Genomic DNA, 14,060 nt, shown 5'->3' with positions numbered 1-14,060 from the left:
TTACATATACAATCAAAAAGACCGCATTGACCAATTACTCGGACTTAGTAGAGTTGGCACTAATGAGTGCATGTTTAATGCGGAACTCCGACACCAATATCAGTAATGCTAGATGCGGTTTTTGGAGCCAAAGTCTAAAGTCTACACTTTCACTTGTACGCACAGCTATGTTACCAAAGAATGTAGGATACGACGATGAACCTTGCATCACATATTAAAAAATCACTACAAGACAGCTTATCTCCAGCATAGAGTCATATCTGTATCAGATCAGATTCGGATCCCACCATCATAGTAGCACAATTACGTACCATATGCTTGGAAACCCAACCTCACTCAGAATGGTGGTCTCGGACCTCCTTGTGGCTGAAACCACGGTAGGACAATAATGTCGCACGGTTGCATCGGCATTAACTACCGTGAGTGCTATGACATGTGTTGGTAAATGTTCGGAGTTCCGATCGAAACCTGGGTATTTAAAGTTTGTACTAGGACCACTCCGACATCTTCAGGCGGATTAGACAGCTTGAATAGAAATGCCCAGGACTCATATCATTGTGCGTCATAACAGATAAGTAACTATAATATATAAGACAGTCTAATAACTCGAAACAGTGTTTTGACAAATTCTTTTCCAACAACCTATAACCCCAGTATGAGTGAGTCAAAACCCAGTCCGACCGTGCAGCTTTCGCGATGGGTATCACAGCTGAAGCTGGACGATATACCGGAGCAAGTGCGCACTCGAGCAAAATACCTCATTCTCGACGGAATTGCATGCGCTTTTGTCGGATCTCACCTGCCTTGGTCCGAGACAGCAGCACACGCGATCTTCAAACTGGAGCCAACGCAGGGAGACGCGTCACTGGTCGGATGGGGAGGACGAAAGGCTACTGCTCTCAGCGCCGCACTTCTCAACGGAACCTTTATTCAGGGCTTTGAGCTGGATGACTGGCACAGCGAAGCTCCCCTTCACTCCAACAGCATTATTTTGCCAGCTCTGATTGCAGCTGCACAGAACTCTCACTCGACAACTTCCGGCAAAGACTTTTTGCTCGCGACTATTGCGGGCTATGAGATAGGGCCACGTGTAGGACGTGCTCTCTGGGGCACACACGTTCTCTCGTCAGGCTGGCATTCTGGAGCAGTCTTTGGCCCTGCTGCTGCCGCCTCCAGTGTCAGCAAGCTTTACGGTTTCAGCGCAGACAAGATCGAAGATGCCTTCGGGATAGCGTGTACCCAAGCTTGCGGACTCATGTCTGCACAGTTCGAAAGCGACGTTAAGCGTATGCACCACGGGATCGCGGCGCGGAACGGTCTTATGGCTGCCGTCCTAGCACGAGACGGCTACGTGGGCATCAAGAAGGTTTTCGAGCGCGAATACGGGGGATTCTTAAAACAGTTCAGTTCTGGAAACGGAAGAGAGCCTCAATATCGATTGGATGAGTTGACCAGCGAGCTCGGAACAAAGTGGCAGACGAATGGTATTCGAATCAAGCCATATGCTGCCATGGCTGGTACACATCCTAGCATTGATTGCATCCGCCGTCTACAAGAACAGAATCCTGAAAGGATGAACAAGTTCGACGAGATAACCAAGATCGAAATCCTTCTAGGCGAAGCTGCGTTTCATCACGGAGGCTGGAAAGCTAAAAAACCTCTCACAGCAACTGGTGCCCAGATGAGCAACTCATTCACTACCGCATTGCAGATTGTTCATCGACAAGTCTTGATGGCACAATTTACTTCCAACATGCTTAATGATGAACGTGTCTGGAGACTTGTTCACATGACTGAGTGTAAATTGTATATTACTGACGGCGACTCGATCGGCTGTCAAGAAGTACGAATTGAGTTCCAAGACGGGACCGCCCTGCATCACGCGGTGCAGAATGCGTATGGCGTCGACCCGCCCCTATCTAATGAAGACATAGTGGGTAAATGGAGAGATCTAACCAAAGGTATTGTTGAGAATAAAGTACTGGACAAGATTGAAGAGATAGTGCTTTCTTTGGAGGAATTGGATGATCTTTCAACACTTTGTGATCTGCTTGGTCAAATCGCGAAAAGTCCGCTAGCTGAATAAAAATATGAGTTGCTTCAACAAGGCTAATGCAAAGGGTATCCCCTTCGAAAGTTAATTGAAATAATGACACGAGGCAACTGTGACCGTGTAACGGTTATGTTAGCTTGAAGTGGAGGTCCAGCCAGTGCCCACGTCTACGTCCACGCGATAGCCGGACTCGGTATTGTCCGATCATAGGAGAGGAGTAGATGTGTTCCAATAAGGAACCCCAGTGAGTGAAGAGATAAGAGTGGATAAATTGGTGCGGGGGACAGTCCTCAATGACGTTGTTTCCGGATGAATGCAGACGCAGTAACATGGGTAGCTCTTGATTTGTCATTCTACCATTCATGACAACTTTACTACAACAATTACTCGCGACTTGATTGATACAGGTATCGACTGAACAAACATTACCGTTCCTGCATCATTTATAGCAGGATATAAACAACCATGGCACCCATCAAAGTTGGCCTAGTTGGTTACGGCAACTCAGCCAAAAGCTTCCATCTACCATTCATCACTGCAATCCCAGACTTTGAAATCGTTGCCATTCTTCAAAGAGCTGAGGCCCCGTCAGACCCTTCATCCGCCGCCAAAGGGTCGCATTGCACCGTCGACTTTCCTCGTGTCAAGCACTATCGCGAGGCTGATAAGTTCTTTGCCGACTCGGAGATCCAGTTTGTTGTTGTGGTGACTCATCATGATACGCACGGAAAATTCGCTGAACAAGCGCTCCTCGCGGGAAAACATGGTACGTGAGGTAAATCGTATCCGTCAGCGTAAACTGACATTGGACTAGTGATCGTTGATAAGCCGTTCACTGTGACTTCTGAGGAAGCGGACAAAGTGATCAAGATATCGGAAGAGAAGGGACTTATCCTCACTTGTTTCCAGAATCGAAGATGGGTAAGTGCGGTGGTGGAAGTGATGTTGTCCACAATACTAATCCAGACAGGATGCCGACTTCAAAACACTCAGCCACCTCATCAAAAATGGCGCATTTGGCGATATCAAAGAAGCCGAGTTGCACTATGACTTTGAGTCGCCATCTTGGATGTCTAAAATGGGGACCAAGTTTACTCCAGGATCTGGCATGTCTTATGGTCTTGGTAAGCCACCACTTTGACGTCCATCTAGCTTACCAGCTAACAGTATGATAGGAACACATAGTCTAGACCAGGCTCTTGTTCTTTTTGGACAACCAAAATCTGTCACTGGATTCTTCCGCGTTCAACGAGACGGTGAAAGTGAAGTTGAGGACTCTTTCACGATTATCCTTCAGTACGATGGCGCACAGAAAGATCTTCTTGTCACTGTCAAGACAGCTGTGGTTACGCCTATGGCGCAGCAGCTTAAACAGCTCGTTCGAGGAACGAAAGGTTCTTTCATCAAGGTAAATTATACACGAGTACAAGTAATGATGCACTAGCTGATATCTCGCAGTTCCAGCAACGTAGCACCTGCATAACAGAAGACAACATCGCCGCAGGTCTCAAACCACTCGATAAAGGTTTTGGTATTGAATATGAGAGCATGCAAGGAACTTTGACTACCTATGAAGAATTCGACGGCAAAGTGCAGAAGTGGAATCCGGAAACCAAGAAATATACGGGCAGATACCCAACTCTTCCAAGCAGATGGATGGGGCTTTATGAGAACGTCGCGGATGCGATCAATGGCAAGGCAGAATTAGTTGTCAAGCCTACTCAGTGTCGGGATGTTTTGAGAGTCATTGAGCTGGCGAGGGAATCTCATGAGAAGGGTGCTACGGTTGCTTGGTCTTGAAGGCAGGAGGCTAGTTCTAAAACCAGGCACACATTATCCTCATTTATCTGAGTTATTATAGTGGAAAGTAAAGCAGCAGCAAAGATTGGAAGCGAGGCAAAAAGAGAGGATAATGGTGGAATTAAACCACCTATGTTGGACGAACAGGGAATCGAACCCTGGACCACTCCCATGCTAAGGGAGTATTATACCACTAAACCATTCGCCCGAACCGAATGTTTGATGTCAAGGCAAGCTCACAACACGGACTGAGACTCTCAAGATACTGGATGAATATTCCAGTAACAAGCAATGTTGCGCTTCAACGTTGGGGGATGACATCTGTGAAGGATCAGATATTCAAAGAACTAGGCATAGTAGCTGGGAAGAAATGGAACAAGTTGATCTGCTTCTAGCGACCACCTTTTCTGACACCCCGAGGTGGTACTAGTGTACCACCTTGTCAACGTTATTGCCCCGCTCTTGCAGACAAAGGTCCAAGGGTCAGCATCGAAAGTCACGCAACTCAAGCTTGGTCTATAGCAGACTACCTCTTGTTCCTCCCACAAACATTTCAATCACGCAACATTTCACTTTCAAAATGGCTACCCCAGAAGACTCTCTTCCTCACGTCCGATGGGGCGTTCTAGGCACAGGATGGATCTCAACCATGTTCCTAACCGACCTCCTCACAACTCGTCCCGACGCTCGGGCCAAGCACACAATCACAGCTCTCGGGTCCTCTTCACTACAGAAAGGTTACGCTTTTGTTGAGAAGCTGTGGACGAAAGCACCCACGAAACATCAGCCTCAGGTTTACGATGAGTACCAAGACGTGTATGACGATCCCAATGTCGACGTCGTGTATGTCGGCACACCTCACAGTCTGCACAAGAAGAACTGTCTCGATGCTATCGCTGCCGGAAAGCATGTTCTGTGTGAGAAGCCGTTTACTATCAATGCCAAAGAAACGCGGGAGATTATGGATGCTGCCAAACAGAAGGGCGTTTTTGTCATGGAGGGTAGGTTACCTCGTTTATATCACAGTCCTTCACTAACCATCATCAGCGGCTTGGGTGAGGTTCACTCCATTTTTCAAGGCTTTACATGATGAAATCATGGTCAAAAAATCCATTGGAGAGATTCAACGCCTTTCTGTCGATTTCGGAAACTACTTCGATCTATCAACACTGCCTAAAGAGCACCGTCTCAAGGATCCCGCTCTTGGTGCTGGTGCTCTGCTCGACATTGGCTTTTATACCCTGACATTCGCTTCCATCATCTTGGGTGACTGGAAAGTGGGCAAAGAGCACCCCAAACCCAAAGTCCTTTCTTCCCTTGATATCGCCAACGGTATCGATGAGGCAAACGTCGTCGTCCTCGAGTACCCCTCAACTACAGGTGTCAAGACTGGAGTATGCACATCAAGCTTCCGATATCGGGGACCAGATGAGTTTGGTCGCATTGAGGGTTCGAATGGTAGCATCACTCTTTTCGGTCCCGCAGTCAGCGTCCCTGGTGGATTCCACGTTACCATCGGACCTCGACCGGGTCCCCCTGAGCCTGATAACAGAGAGACTCGCACCTTTAACGTGGAGAGACATAAGGGTACACTGGGCTTTTACTGGGAGGCTGACGCTGTGGCGGAAGACATCGCCAAGGGTCGGACTGAGAATGAGATTATTCCTCTTGATGAGACATTGAGGATGATGGAGCTGATGGATGAGATTCGATCTGCAAATGGACTCAAATATCCACAAGACGATAATTAGACAGATAGATATCGTTCCTCAGCGATTCTGTCACCGCGTTTTGTATCTATGTCGCCCGAGAAGGCGAAGAACTTAAAGGTTTGCCTATTAGGGCAGTAATATTAGACTTTCCACTCTTAGGATACAAAAATGAATATTCTAAGAATTATTATCTGAATAGAATACAATGACTACTCATTTCGCCCATTTCGCCCATAGGCTAGTTGCTTCAATGCCCCGGGGACACATAAATGCAGCTTTTGGACAATTGTGTCTGAAAGTGCACCAATAAAATGTTTTACCGCTGATCAGTTCCTAGAAGATTTGCACCTCCCAGAATTGGATCACGAAGACCCTTGTCTTCCCCGCGCTCAGTGCGCAGTGCCGTGGTTTGACTTGGCCGGCTAAATGATCGCATCCCAAAGAGTGGTGCAAATTGACATGCGGAATATTTCCAAGCGAAAGCTTCGGTATAGTAACAGCCGAGTGTTTCTAGGATTCTTTAAAAGTCAGATTGAGCGCATCTGGTAGAGAAACAAGCAGATTTCCTTGATCAGGGAATACTTTCGATCACTATGTTTGGGTCCAGCCTCACAAAGTTGGCCTTAGTCGCTGGCCTTGTTGGTCATGCCTTGGCTGACTTGGTCACCTCGGAGAATACCACCCACATCTCCCTTGCCAACGACCGCTTCGCCGTTGTTCTGGCCAAGTCCAGTGGCCATATCATCGATGCAACACTTGACGGACAGGACCTACTCGGTCCCCTCAGTGGCAATACAGGCAAGGGACCATATCTCGACTGCTCTTGTACTCCATCTGGGTTCTGGACACCAGGAAGTACCGCGCAACTTCGTCTTGTCAAAGGAACTGATTCCAGTGGGACAAAGTATGGAGGAATTGTCATGAGCGATACCTTCAAACCCACCAATCAGACACTATCTCAGTACTTCTTTCTTCGCGGTGAGGAGACGGGCCTGCATGCGTTTACTCGTCTCACCTACTTTAATGCATCGGCACCATTTCTTCGAGACTTGGGTGAACTTCGCACCCTGTTCAGGCCAAATACCAAATTGTGGACACATTTCTCAACAAGCGACGGCAACTATGGACCTCTTCCTGATGCCGCGGGTGCCCTTACAGTACAGGATGCGACATGGTATGTCGGCGACAAAACCAACGACCCGTACGTGAAGCAGTACTCGGACTATTGGACCAAGTACAGTCTTTCAGAAAGTTGGCGCAACCATGATGTTCATGGAGAGTTCAGCGACGGGTCTACCAGTAATGATGGAAGTACGTTCGGCGCGTGGTTAGTTCACAATACCCGCGAGACATACTACGGTGGTCCTCTACACTCAGACCTTGTTGTTGATGGTATTGTGTACAACTACATGGTATCAGGTCACCACGGCGCCCCAATGCCCAATATCACCAATGGTTTCGATCGTACATGGGGTCCTCAGTTCTATTACTTCAACAAAGGCAGCAAGGATACAACCCTAGCAGAGCTGCGAGCAGATGCTGCCCAATATGCGGATCCAGAATGGAATGCCAAATTCTACGACAGCATCGCCCATCACGTTCCCAACTTTGCTCCTTCAGCGAAGAGGACTAAGTACAGCGGCAAAGTCAATCTTCCAAAGAACGCTAAAAGACCGATCATTGTGTTGTCCGAAAACAAGCAGGACTTTCAACTCAATGTTTTCAACACAAAGTCGCTTCAGTACTGGGCTGAAATTGACAAGTCTGGACAATACAGCATCCCACAGGTCGTCGAGGGCACTTACAGAGTCACCATCTATGCGGATGGGATTTTCGGTTGGTTCATCAAAGATGACGTCCTGGTATCCAAGTCCCATAACAAGGGCACTTTTACATGGCGCGAGGAGAGCGCTGGAAAAGAGCTTTGGCGTGTCGGTACACCAGACAAGTCATCCGGGGAATATCTTCACGGCTACGCACCTGATACTTCCAAGCCTCTCGAACCAGAGCAGTACCGAATCTACTGGGGCAAGTACGATTTCGAGAAGGATTTCCCCAAGGGAGTAAACTTTCACATTGGCAAAGATGACGAAGCAAAAGATCTGAATTATGTACACTGGTCGTTTTTCGCTGCCAAGGGAAATCATCTTCGCTCCGAGAATTACTACGATAACGTCAACAACTGGACCATCACATTTGACCTGAGCAAGAACCAGATTAAGAACGCGAAAACAGCCACATTCACGGTTCAGATTGCTGGATCGAGAACAGGCAACGGCAATGCGAAGTGGACACCCGTCAAGGATCGATTTAATAGTAACCTCCCGTGGACGGTAAATGTTAATGGTGGATATGAAGATACATGGGTGATTCCCTACTGGCGAAGTGGCTCTTGTGCTGTCCGCAGCGCTGTTGCGTGTCAGAATATTGAACACAAGTTTGAGTTTTCTGCATCGAAGCTGAAACAGGGCAAAAATGAGTTTGTGCTGAGCTTGCCTTTTAATGCTTCTAGCATCGAAACGGCTTTATTACCTGATACGCTGTATGTTCAGTATGATGCTTTTAGATTAGAGGTTAAGTGATTAAAGACAGTGATAATAAATATTTTACTTGAATATAGATTATGCCGCTACTTCTCTATTAGGTCGTTCTTATATACCCCTACGACTAACAGTTATATATTAACACAATGCAACAGGTCTTTTTATAATTTAAGGGCAAAGGAACGATAGAGTATGTATTGTTTTCTGTGTCCCACCTTCTCTTTCTCCCTGGATACCTAGATACATCTGAGGTATTAGATCCCCCTCATTTCTTTCTCTGACAGTACAAATTATTAATGCCAGTAAGGCAATTGTTAGGGGCGTTTTGGCCCTTTGAATTAACTAGCATACATGATTGACTATTTGATGTGTTAGCATGACGTGAGAAGGCTATCAACTACGTTGAGGACATACCTGTTTTTGCCAAAGGTGCAGAAACAATCACTGGCAGTCTGTCCAGAACCGATTGATGATTTAAGTCCGCTTCTGTTGATTTTGACGGTCTTGCCGTAAGGGTAGCAGCCACCCATGCAATTGCCCTTGCGGTTAAAGCCATCACAAACTTTGACGTTACAGCACGCAGCAGCGGCTGTATCAGCTGCAATGCCGAGACTGAGGAGGGTAGCTGCAAAAGTGGTGATCTTCATGCTGTTTGTTTAACTGAGGAATAAGATGCTTCAATGGTTAACTGAAGTTTTGCAGCGACGGGACGTCTACTTATACTGAGTGTTGTAGCGGGGCTGCGTAAGGTGAACAGGGAACCGCGCAAATAATAACTAAAGAGTGTCCCCTACTTTGAGTTTGCCGCCCGGCTAAATCAGACCTGATATTAGATTATATTCTTTGGCGTTGCCTCTATAGGTAAGCAATGCGAGGAAACGTTCTCGCTGGATGTGTCACTAGTAGACCCGGAATAGAGGAGACCTTGAGTCAGTGGGTAATATTAGGGCTAGACATATGTGGAGATCTTAAGTCAGTCAGCCTTGTATAATGCTTTGTTACGGCACAGTTCTTGGTTAGGCATAAACATAGAAACAACTGCATTTACCTGGCTAACTTTGGAAGGTGAGGCATAACCCTGAAGAGGCAATAGACTCGCCTGCATAGGAAAGCGGATGTGAAGGAGCTTACCTATAGCCAAGGAACTCAGGCAACACCGCGCGGACAAGAAGAGTGGGATGTCAAGGGTATCAGTCATAGGCCAGGCACGTATCTTCAAGGGTAATCCGTGTAACTCCCTTCCTCCTTCTTTTCTTGCCTGTATGTATTCGGTCTTGCCTCATCCTCTAGTCCACTATGTATACCTATGCTTGCTAGCTAGTTAATTACGTGTACGATTCCTACACAATCTTGGCTGCAGTTAACTGCCCATCACCATGCATATCATATCCCCACTTAAGACCTTTTTCGATGAAATAGACGAGACGAATAGCGAGGAGAAATGCCAAGGCTGGTTAGGCAAAGTTTTCAATGCCAAGCTGGAACTGGCAATATTTGTAGCTTCTCGTCGCCTTGGCCCCGGAGTTGCAAAGAAGGTCAGATGCTCAATTTGAGTTAAGATACCACGATTCCGGTCCCTCGTCTCTAAAGCCTGGGTTTGACTTCTGAATATCCACACCAGCCCGGTATGTTTATTATCATGGATTATATCGAGAGCACGCTCTTATCGATAGTCTTGAAACCAGCAATAAAGCCAGACTTTCGCCCAAAACTGTAATTGGATAGGGACGTCTTGACTCGATTCCTTACTAGTCTCTTCCAAGCAGGAGTAAATGCGCAGATCCATCTGAACGGCCCTAGGCGCCCTGATTAATACGCTCCGCCCACACTAAGTAACCAGATTCTCCGATTGGACTTGATCTCCCGAACTTATGGCCGGACCCATCACAGATTTCTAGGAGTTGGAGGTAATCCCTACTTATTTGCCTCGCATTACAGAAATCGTTTCTTCTATAAGGATAGACTACATTCTGCAGAGGTTCCATAGATCGCTCACGTTACTTTTGCTGTTCTGTCCCGTAGTAGGTGGCTGTTCAACGTTGCTTTCTTTTCATCTTCTCTTGGTAAAGCATTCAACACCTCGCAAGTAAATTGACTCTCTTAGGAAACGCTATCGCAGTCGCAGTGACTTCATTTAGTGGTCTAGAGAGCCTCAATTCTGCAGCATTAAACGCTGCTTCTTACAAAGGCAAAGGCCATTTAGAACTTACCCGGGAGCAAGCCACACTTACTAACACTACTGACAGCCTGAGATTGTAGCACCTCATACTGCGAAGATATGGAATTCAGAAATGCCGATCTCCCTGTAGAATTATGAGAATTAACGATAATAAGATCGCTGTTGGGTCAACACTTAGAAGTCCCCAGTTGAGAGGGAGGAGGCCTACCTCACGCACCAGGTCGGCCTCCCGCATCAATAGCTGCACGCTGGTCCAACCGCAGGTAAATATTTGGCCGGTACAATCCCATATGACGTGTTCTCTATGCACGCAATTCGTCAGCCATTTGACGCATCGGCCAGATCGATTGCAGATCGGTTGATCGCGGTTGGGCATTTATGGTAACAGCAGCGACATTTGCAAGCCTGATACCCAGGTCTACCACCAACTTATAACAGTAGTCGAACCCACAGCACTCAAGCTGTTTCCTGCCTATCCAGTTTCTATCCTTTAGCTGCACGGTCTATTTTGTATGCGCGATGAGCGCCCGGAGATCGAGCCAGACCTGTCGGCTGTATTTGGAATCCGGCACCTGTCGATTTGGGTCGAATTGTCGGTTTCGTCACGAAGGACAACCAACAGATCAGACAGGCGTAGGTGCACGTCCGCGTGATATACATTCTCAGAGCGACTAATTTCTATTCTGTACATAAGAATCCTACAACTGCATCGAAGAAACCAAAGCGCTCAAGAAAGACTAAAAAGAAAAGAGTTAACAGATCTCTCGACCATATCGATCAGTTCTTTGCTGGGTATCCTGAATTCAATTACAACTCTTCAAATCCAATTTGGACAGAGTTCAACAGAATGAGCGATCTCTTCGACTGGGATAGAGATGATGAAGATGATGCGAAGCGAGATTTCAAAGCAGCGATGGTGAAACAATTCAACGATATTTATGGAACAGATCCCGACAATCTTGAGAATTGGCAGAAGCTTTGTCATGTTCTGAACATCGAGCCAGCCCCTACAAGTTTGGAAGCATGTCGCGAGGTAGGCTTAATGGCTTCCACTCTTTTCTTTGAGATTATCAGGGCATTGATTAACTCTAGCGTGTACGTCGGACACATGTTAACTTGGTTGATCTCGTCGAGACTGCGAACACTGGGCTGCCGGTTCAAGCGTTTAAGAACCTGAAGCAGCTACAGGATTATACTGTTGAGAACGGAAGGTTCTTCCCTAAGGATAGCGCTTACCACGGCGGTTTACTCAGGTTCTTACTCCGCCAGATTTTGTAAGAAATGCGGCCTAAGGTGAAAGGGGTCCGTGTCAGTTATAAGAAGAAGAATTGAGTACAGAATAACTTCGTCTTCTGCAAAATGGGCAGAGGCATTTATGAAAATATGAATTCCATCTCGCTTCTCCATCTTCATAGCCCAGAGAACATTCGAGTTATTGTACTCAGTCACGGCACTGGTTTTGTTGGACAAGGCTCGTAAGCTCACTTGGATAGATACCCTGTAGGGAACTTGGAAGTGGCGCAGGTAACGCGTCGCTCGTTTTAATACACTAGCCACTGTTTATGGCGTGCTTTAAGAAACCAGATCGTACGTATCTTGCGTACATGCTCGATATCTGGGCTATGATGCATCTGTTAACATTGATTGATGTTGGTATGCCCTGTGGAGTTTTTGGGAGATTCGATTGTCAATCCTTACGCTGAGATTATCCTTGCCACTGTTTCGGGGGTCCGCTGCACCATTTGTCGTCTATCGTTTGATATACTGTCATATACGTCACAGATTAATCGTTGCGTTGATCATACTCGGTACATCACGTTTGCGTTCTCTTTGGTAAGAATGAGGCTAGCCGCATGCCACATTGTTGAGTCATATATGTTCCATCCTACTTAGTCATTGGTTGGGCACGCAAGTGAAGGATGGGTGAATAGAACCAACTGCATATGTCCGACCAATGTCGGCAGGCGAAGGATGACCACCAGGTGACAAGATACTCATTTGCAGGGGCGAACCAACACGGAGGTGTTCCAATTACAGCTTAAGCACCAAGGCAATACTTCGGGGTAGGCAAGAAACAAGTACGTGTTGCATATGCAGGAGGCCGACCAACATCAGCGGCGTGGACATTAACTTCTGTGAAAGGGATAAACTCACCGCTTCTAATAATCTTCACTAGCTTTTCCAGGGCGCTATTTCATGTTGAATAACTTGGTCAAAACCTCAATTACTTGATTTTCATATGGAATTTGCTTGCGGTACATGTTGGAAAACATGGTCTTCGTGGCGATCTCGTGACCAGCATGTATCAGACACTTCACATGAAGTCCCAGACTTTGAATGTGAGACCTGCGACCGCTACTTCAACGACAAGCATGCTGTTGAGCAGCATATGAGTGCACTGAATCACTGGGCCGATTCGCCATCGGAAGAGTCAGATTACTCCAGCTACATTTGCGAGTTCGATTTTTGTGACGAGGAACTTGACACTGCAGATGATCTAAGGAACCATGAGATTAATGATCATTTGTACTGCGATCCATGCGATCGGTCTTTTAAAGATCTTAACAGTATCAAGATGGTGAGTTATCAGGTCCCAGTCTGCTGACGACTAATGTCTAATGTCTAATGTTTATAGCACCTCCGAAGTAGGGTACACCAAGGAGAAACTCAACAATGCCCCTTCTGCGGCCAATCATACGTGACTGCCGCCGGTGTGTTCCAACATCTCGAGAACAAAGGCTGCTCTAAAGCTCCTTTAAACAGGGCAATGGTCTACGAAGCTGTCAGAAGCCGGGATCCCAACGGCACACTAACCAAGAAACTGCTCGACTGGTCCAAGTCCATCCGTTTTGAGGCCACTGAGAGATCCCTGAATGCAGTCACAGGAGCCTTCGACTGCTCTCTGTGTGGAGCTTCTTTCAATCGACTCCAATCTCTTACCCAACACCTCCAGTCGCCAAAGCATGAACAAAAGTTGTATCATTGCCCGAAGAAAGGTTGTGATAGGCGATTTACCACGCTCGCTGCCGTTACCAGTCACTTGGAGAGTGAGCAATGCGGTTTCATGCGCTTCGAAGATGTTCAAGAGGTCGTAAGTCGAATTTTCGATCCCGGTCGCATGATTGCGTTTTAGCTTGTATCCAGCCAAGAAACGAATCGAATCTTAAGAGGGTAATAGAATAGTCTAGAGCTTATAGAAACTCTAGTAGCTGAACAACTACATCCTAGTAGAGTTGATCCTTTGGATCTCCTTCGAGCCTAATAAGATTGATTATTGTCCGGGTGAAGGATTGATATTAAGTGATTCCATAATGGCATGTACGGCAAATGGAAGCGCTACATTGTGCTGCATAGCCACTGTTATTCTACATGAAAGAACAACATAGTCACAACGTTTGAGACATGCTTAGAATTTCGAAGAAAAATAATAAATGACAAGAGGGCAAGGTGACAAAACAATCTTGCAGGATATGCGTAGACCAAGATGTCTTTCAACCCCCGCATTACACTGCAGGTATGGGCGCCTAACAGACAGCAGTTAGTGGTTAGGAGGCCCAAGGGTAGCAGAGCCATACCCAACACCGTTGGCAGTCAGCCGGGTTACAAAGTCCAACGCAAGGATGGGGCCACGAAACGATGAGTCCTGTTTGCTATTGGCTGTATGGTCCTGCCTACATAAACAAAACAAGAAATAGCTGCGTAGTCTTACCGCTCACAAATAACCAATAGCATCCTGCAGGTACACAGTTCCGTGTGCTTAACCCAGATGTTAG

General features: G+C 46.7%; 7 protein-coding genes and 1 non-coding gene across 8 annotated transcripts; 6 read left to right on the top strand and 2 right to left on the bottom strand.

Moving 5' to 3' along the window:
- Positions 1-388: 388 nt before the first annotated feature.
- Positions 389-2,086, top strand: FGSG_11140 (uncharacterized protein; the record flags this gene model as incomplete). The annotated part of the gene is made up of 3 exons (XM_011326909.1): positions 389-419; positions 545-557; positions 616-2,086. 3 exons carry the CDS (start codon positions 389-391, stop codon positions 2,084-2,086), a joined length of 1,515 nt encoding a protein of 504 aa, XP_011325211.1.
- Positions 2,087-2,518: 432 nt separating this feature from the next.
- FGSG_11141 (uncharacterized protein) lies at positions 2,519-3,853 on the top strand (the record flags this gene model as incomplete). Its single annotated transcript, XM_011326908.1, has 5 exons — positions 2,519-2,819; positions 2,868-2,974; positions 3,024-3,177; positions 3,229-3,461; positions 3,512-3,853. 5 exons carry the CDS (start codon positions 2,519-2,521, stop codon positions 3,851-3,853), a joined length of 1,137 nt encoding a protein of 378 aa, XP_011325210.1.
- A 136-nt stretch (positions 3,854-3,989) lies between these two features.
- FGSG_20767 lies at positions 3,990-4,061 on the bottom strand. Its single transcript has one exon. It is a non-coding gene; the product is annotated as a tRNA-Ala (tRNA).
- A 372-nt stretch (positions 4,062-4,433) lies between these two features.
- Positions 4,434-5,604, top strand: FGSG_11142 (uncharacterized protein; the record flags this gene model as incomplete). The annotated part of the gene is made up of 2 exons (XM_011326907.1): positions 4,434-4,854; positions 4,901-5,604. The coding sequence occupies 2 exons, from the start codon at positions 4,434-4,436 to the stop codon at positions 5,602-5,604; spliced, it is 1,125 nt and encodes a 374-aa protein (XP_011325209.1).
- A 554-nt stretch (positions 5,605-6,158) lies between these two features.
- On the top strand, positions 6,159-8,147 carry FGSG_11143 (uncharacterized protein; the record flags this gene model as incomplete). Its single annotated transcript, XM_011326906.1, has 1 exon — positions 6,159-8,147. The coding sequence occupies one exon, from the start codon at positions 6,159-6,161 to the stop codon at positions 8,145-8,147; it is 1,989 nt and encodes a 662-aa protein (XP_011325208.1).
- A 226-nt stretch (positions 8,148-8,373) lies between these two features.
- On the bottom strand, positions 8,374-8,755 carry FGSG_13849 (uncharacterized protein; the record flags this gene model as incomplete). Its single annotated transcript, XM_011326905.1, has 2 exons — positions 8,374-8,467; positions 8,523-8,755. 2 exons carry the CDS (start codon positions 8,753-8,755, stop codon positions 8,374-8,376), a joined length of 327 nt encoding a protein of 108 aa, XP_011325207.1.
- Positions 8,756-11,134: 2,379 nt separating this feature from the next.
- On the top strand, positions 11,135-11,766 carry FGSG_13848 (uncharacterized protein; the record flags this gene model as incomplete). Its single annotated transcript, XM_011326904.1, has 3 exons — positions 11,135-11,320; positions 11,422-11,561; positions 11,703-11,766. The coding sequence occupies 3 exons, from the start codon at positions 11,135-11,137 to the stop codon at positions 11,764-11,766; spliced, it is 390 nt and encodes a 129-aa protein (XP_011325206.1).
- Positions 11,767-12,498: 732 nt separating this feature from the next.
- On the top strand, positions 12,499-13,420 carry FGSG_13847 (uncharacterized protein; the record flags this gene model as incomplete). The annotated part of the gene is made up of 3 exons (XM_011326903.1): positions 12,499-12,865; positions 12,923-13,191; positions 13,324-13,420. Exons 1-3 carry the CDS (start codon positions 12,863-12,865, stop codon positions 13,418-13,420), a joined length of 369 nt encoding a protein of 122 aa, XP_011325205.1. The 5' UTR covers positions 12,499-12,862.
- Between the last annotated feature and the right edge of the window lie 640 nt (positions 13,421-14,060).

Source organism: Fusarium graminearum, chromosome 3 (genome assembly GCF_000240135.3).
Source record: "Fusarium graminearum PH-1 chromosome 3, whole genome shotgun sequence".
NCBI classification, from domain to species: Eukaryota; Fungi; Ascomycota; class Sordariomycetes; order Hypocreales; family Nectriaceae; genus Fusarium; species Fusarium graminearum.
The sequence above is the reverse complement of the archived record's forward strand: the minus strand, read 5'-3'. Positions and strand labels throughout refer to the sequence as shown.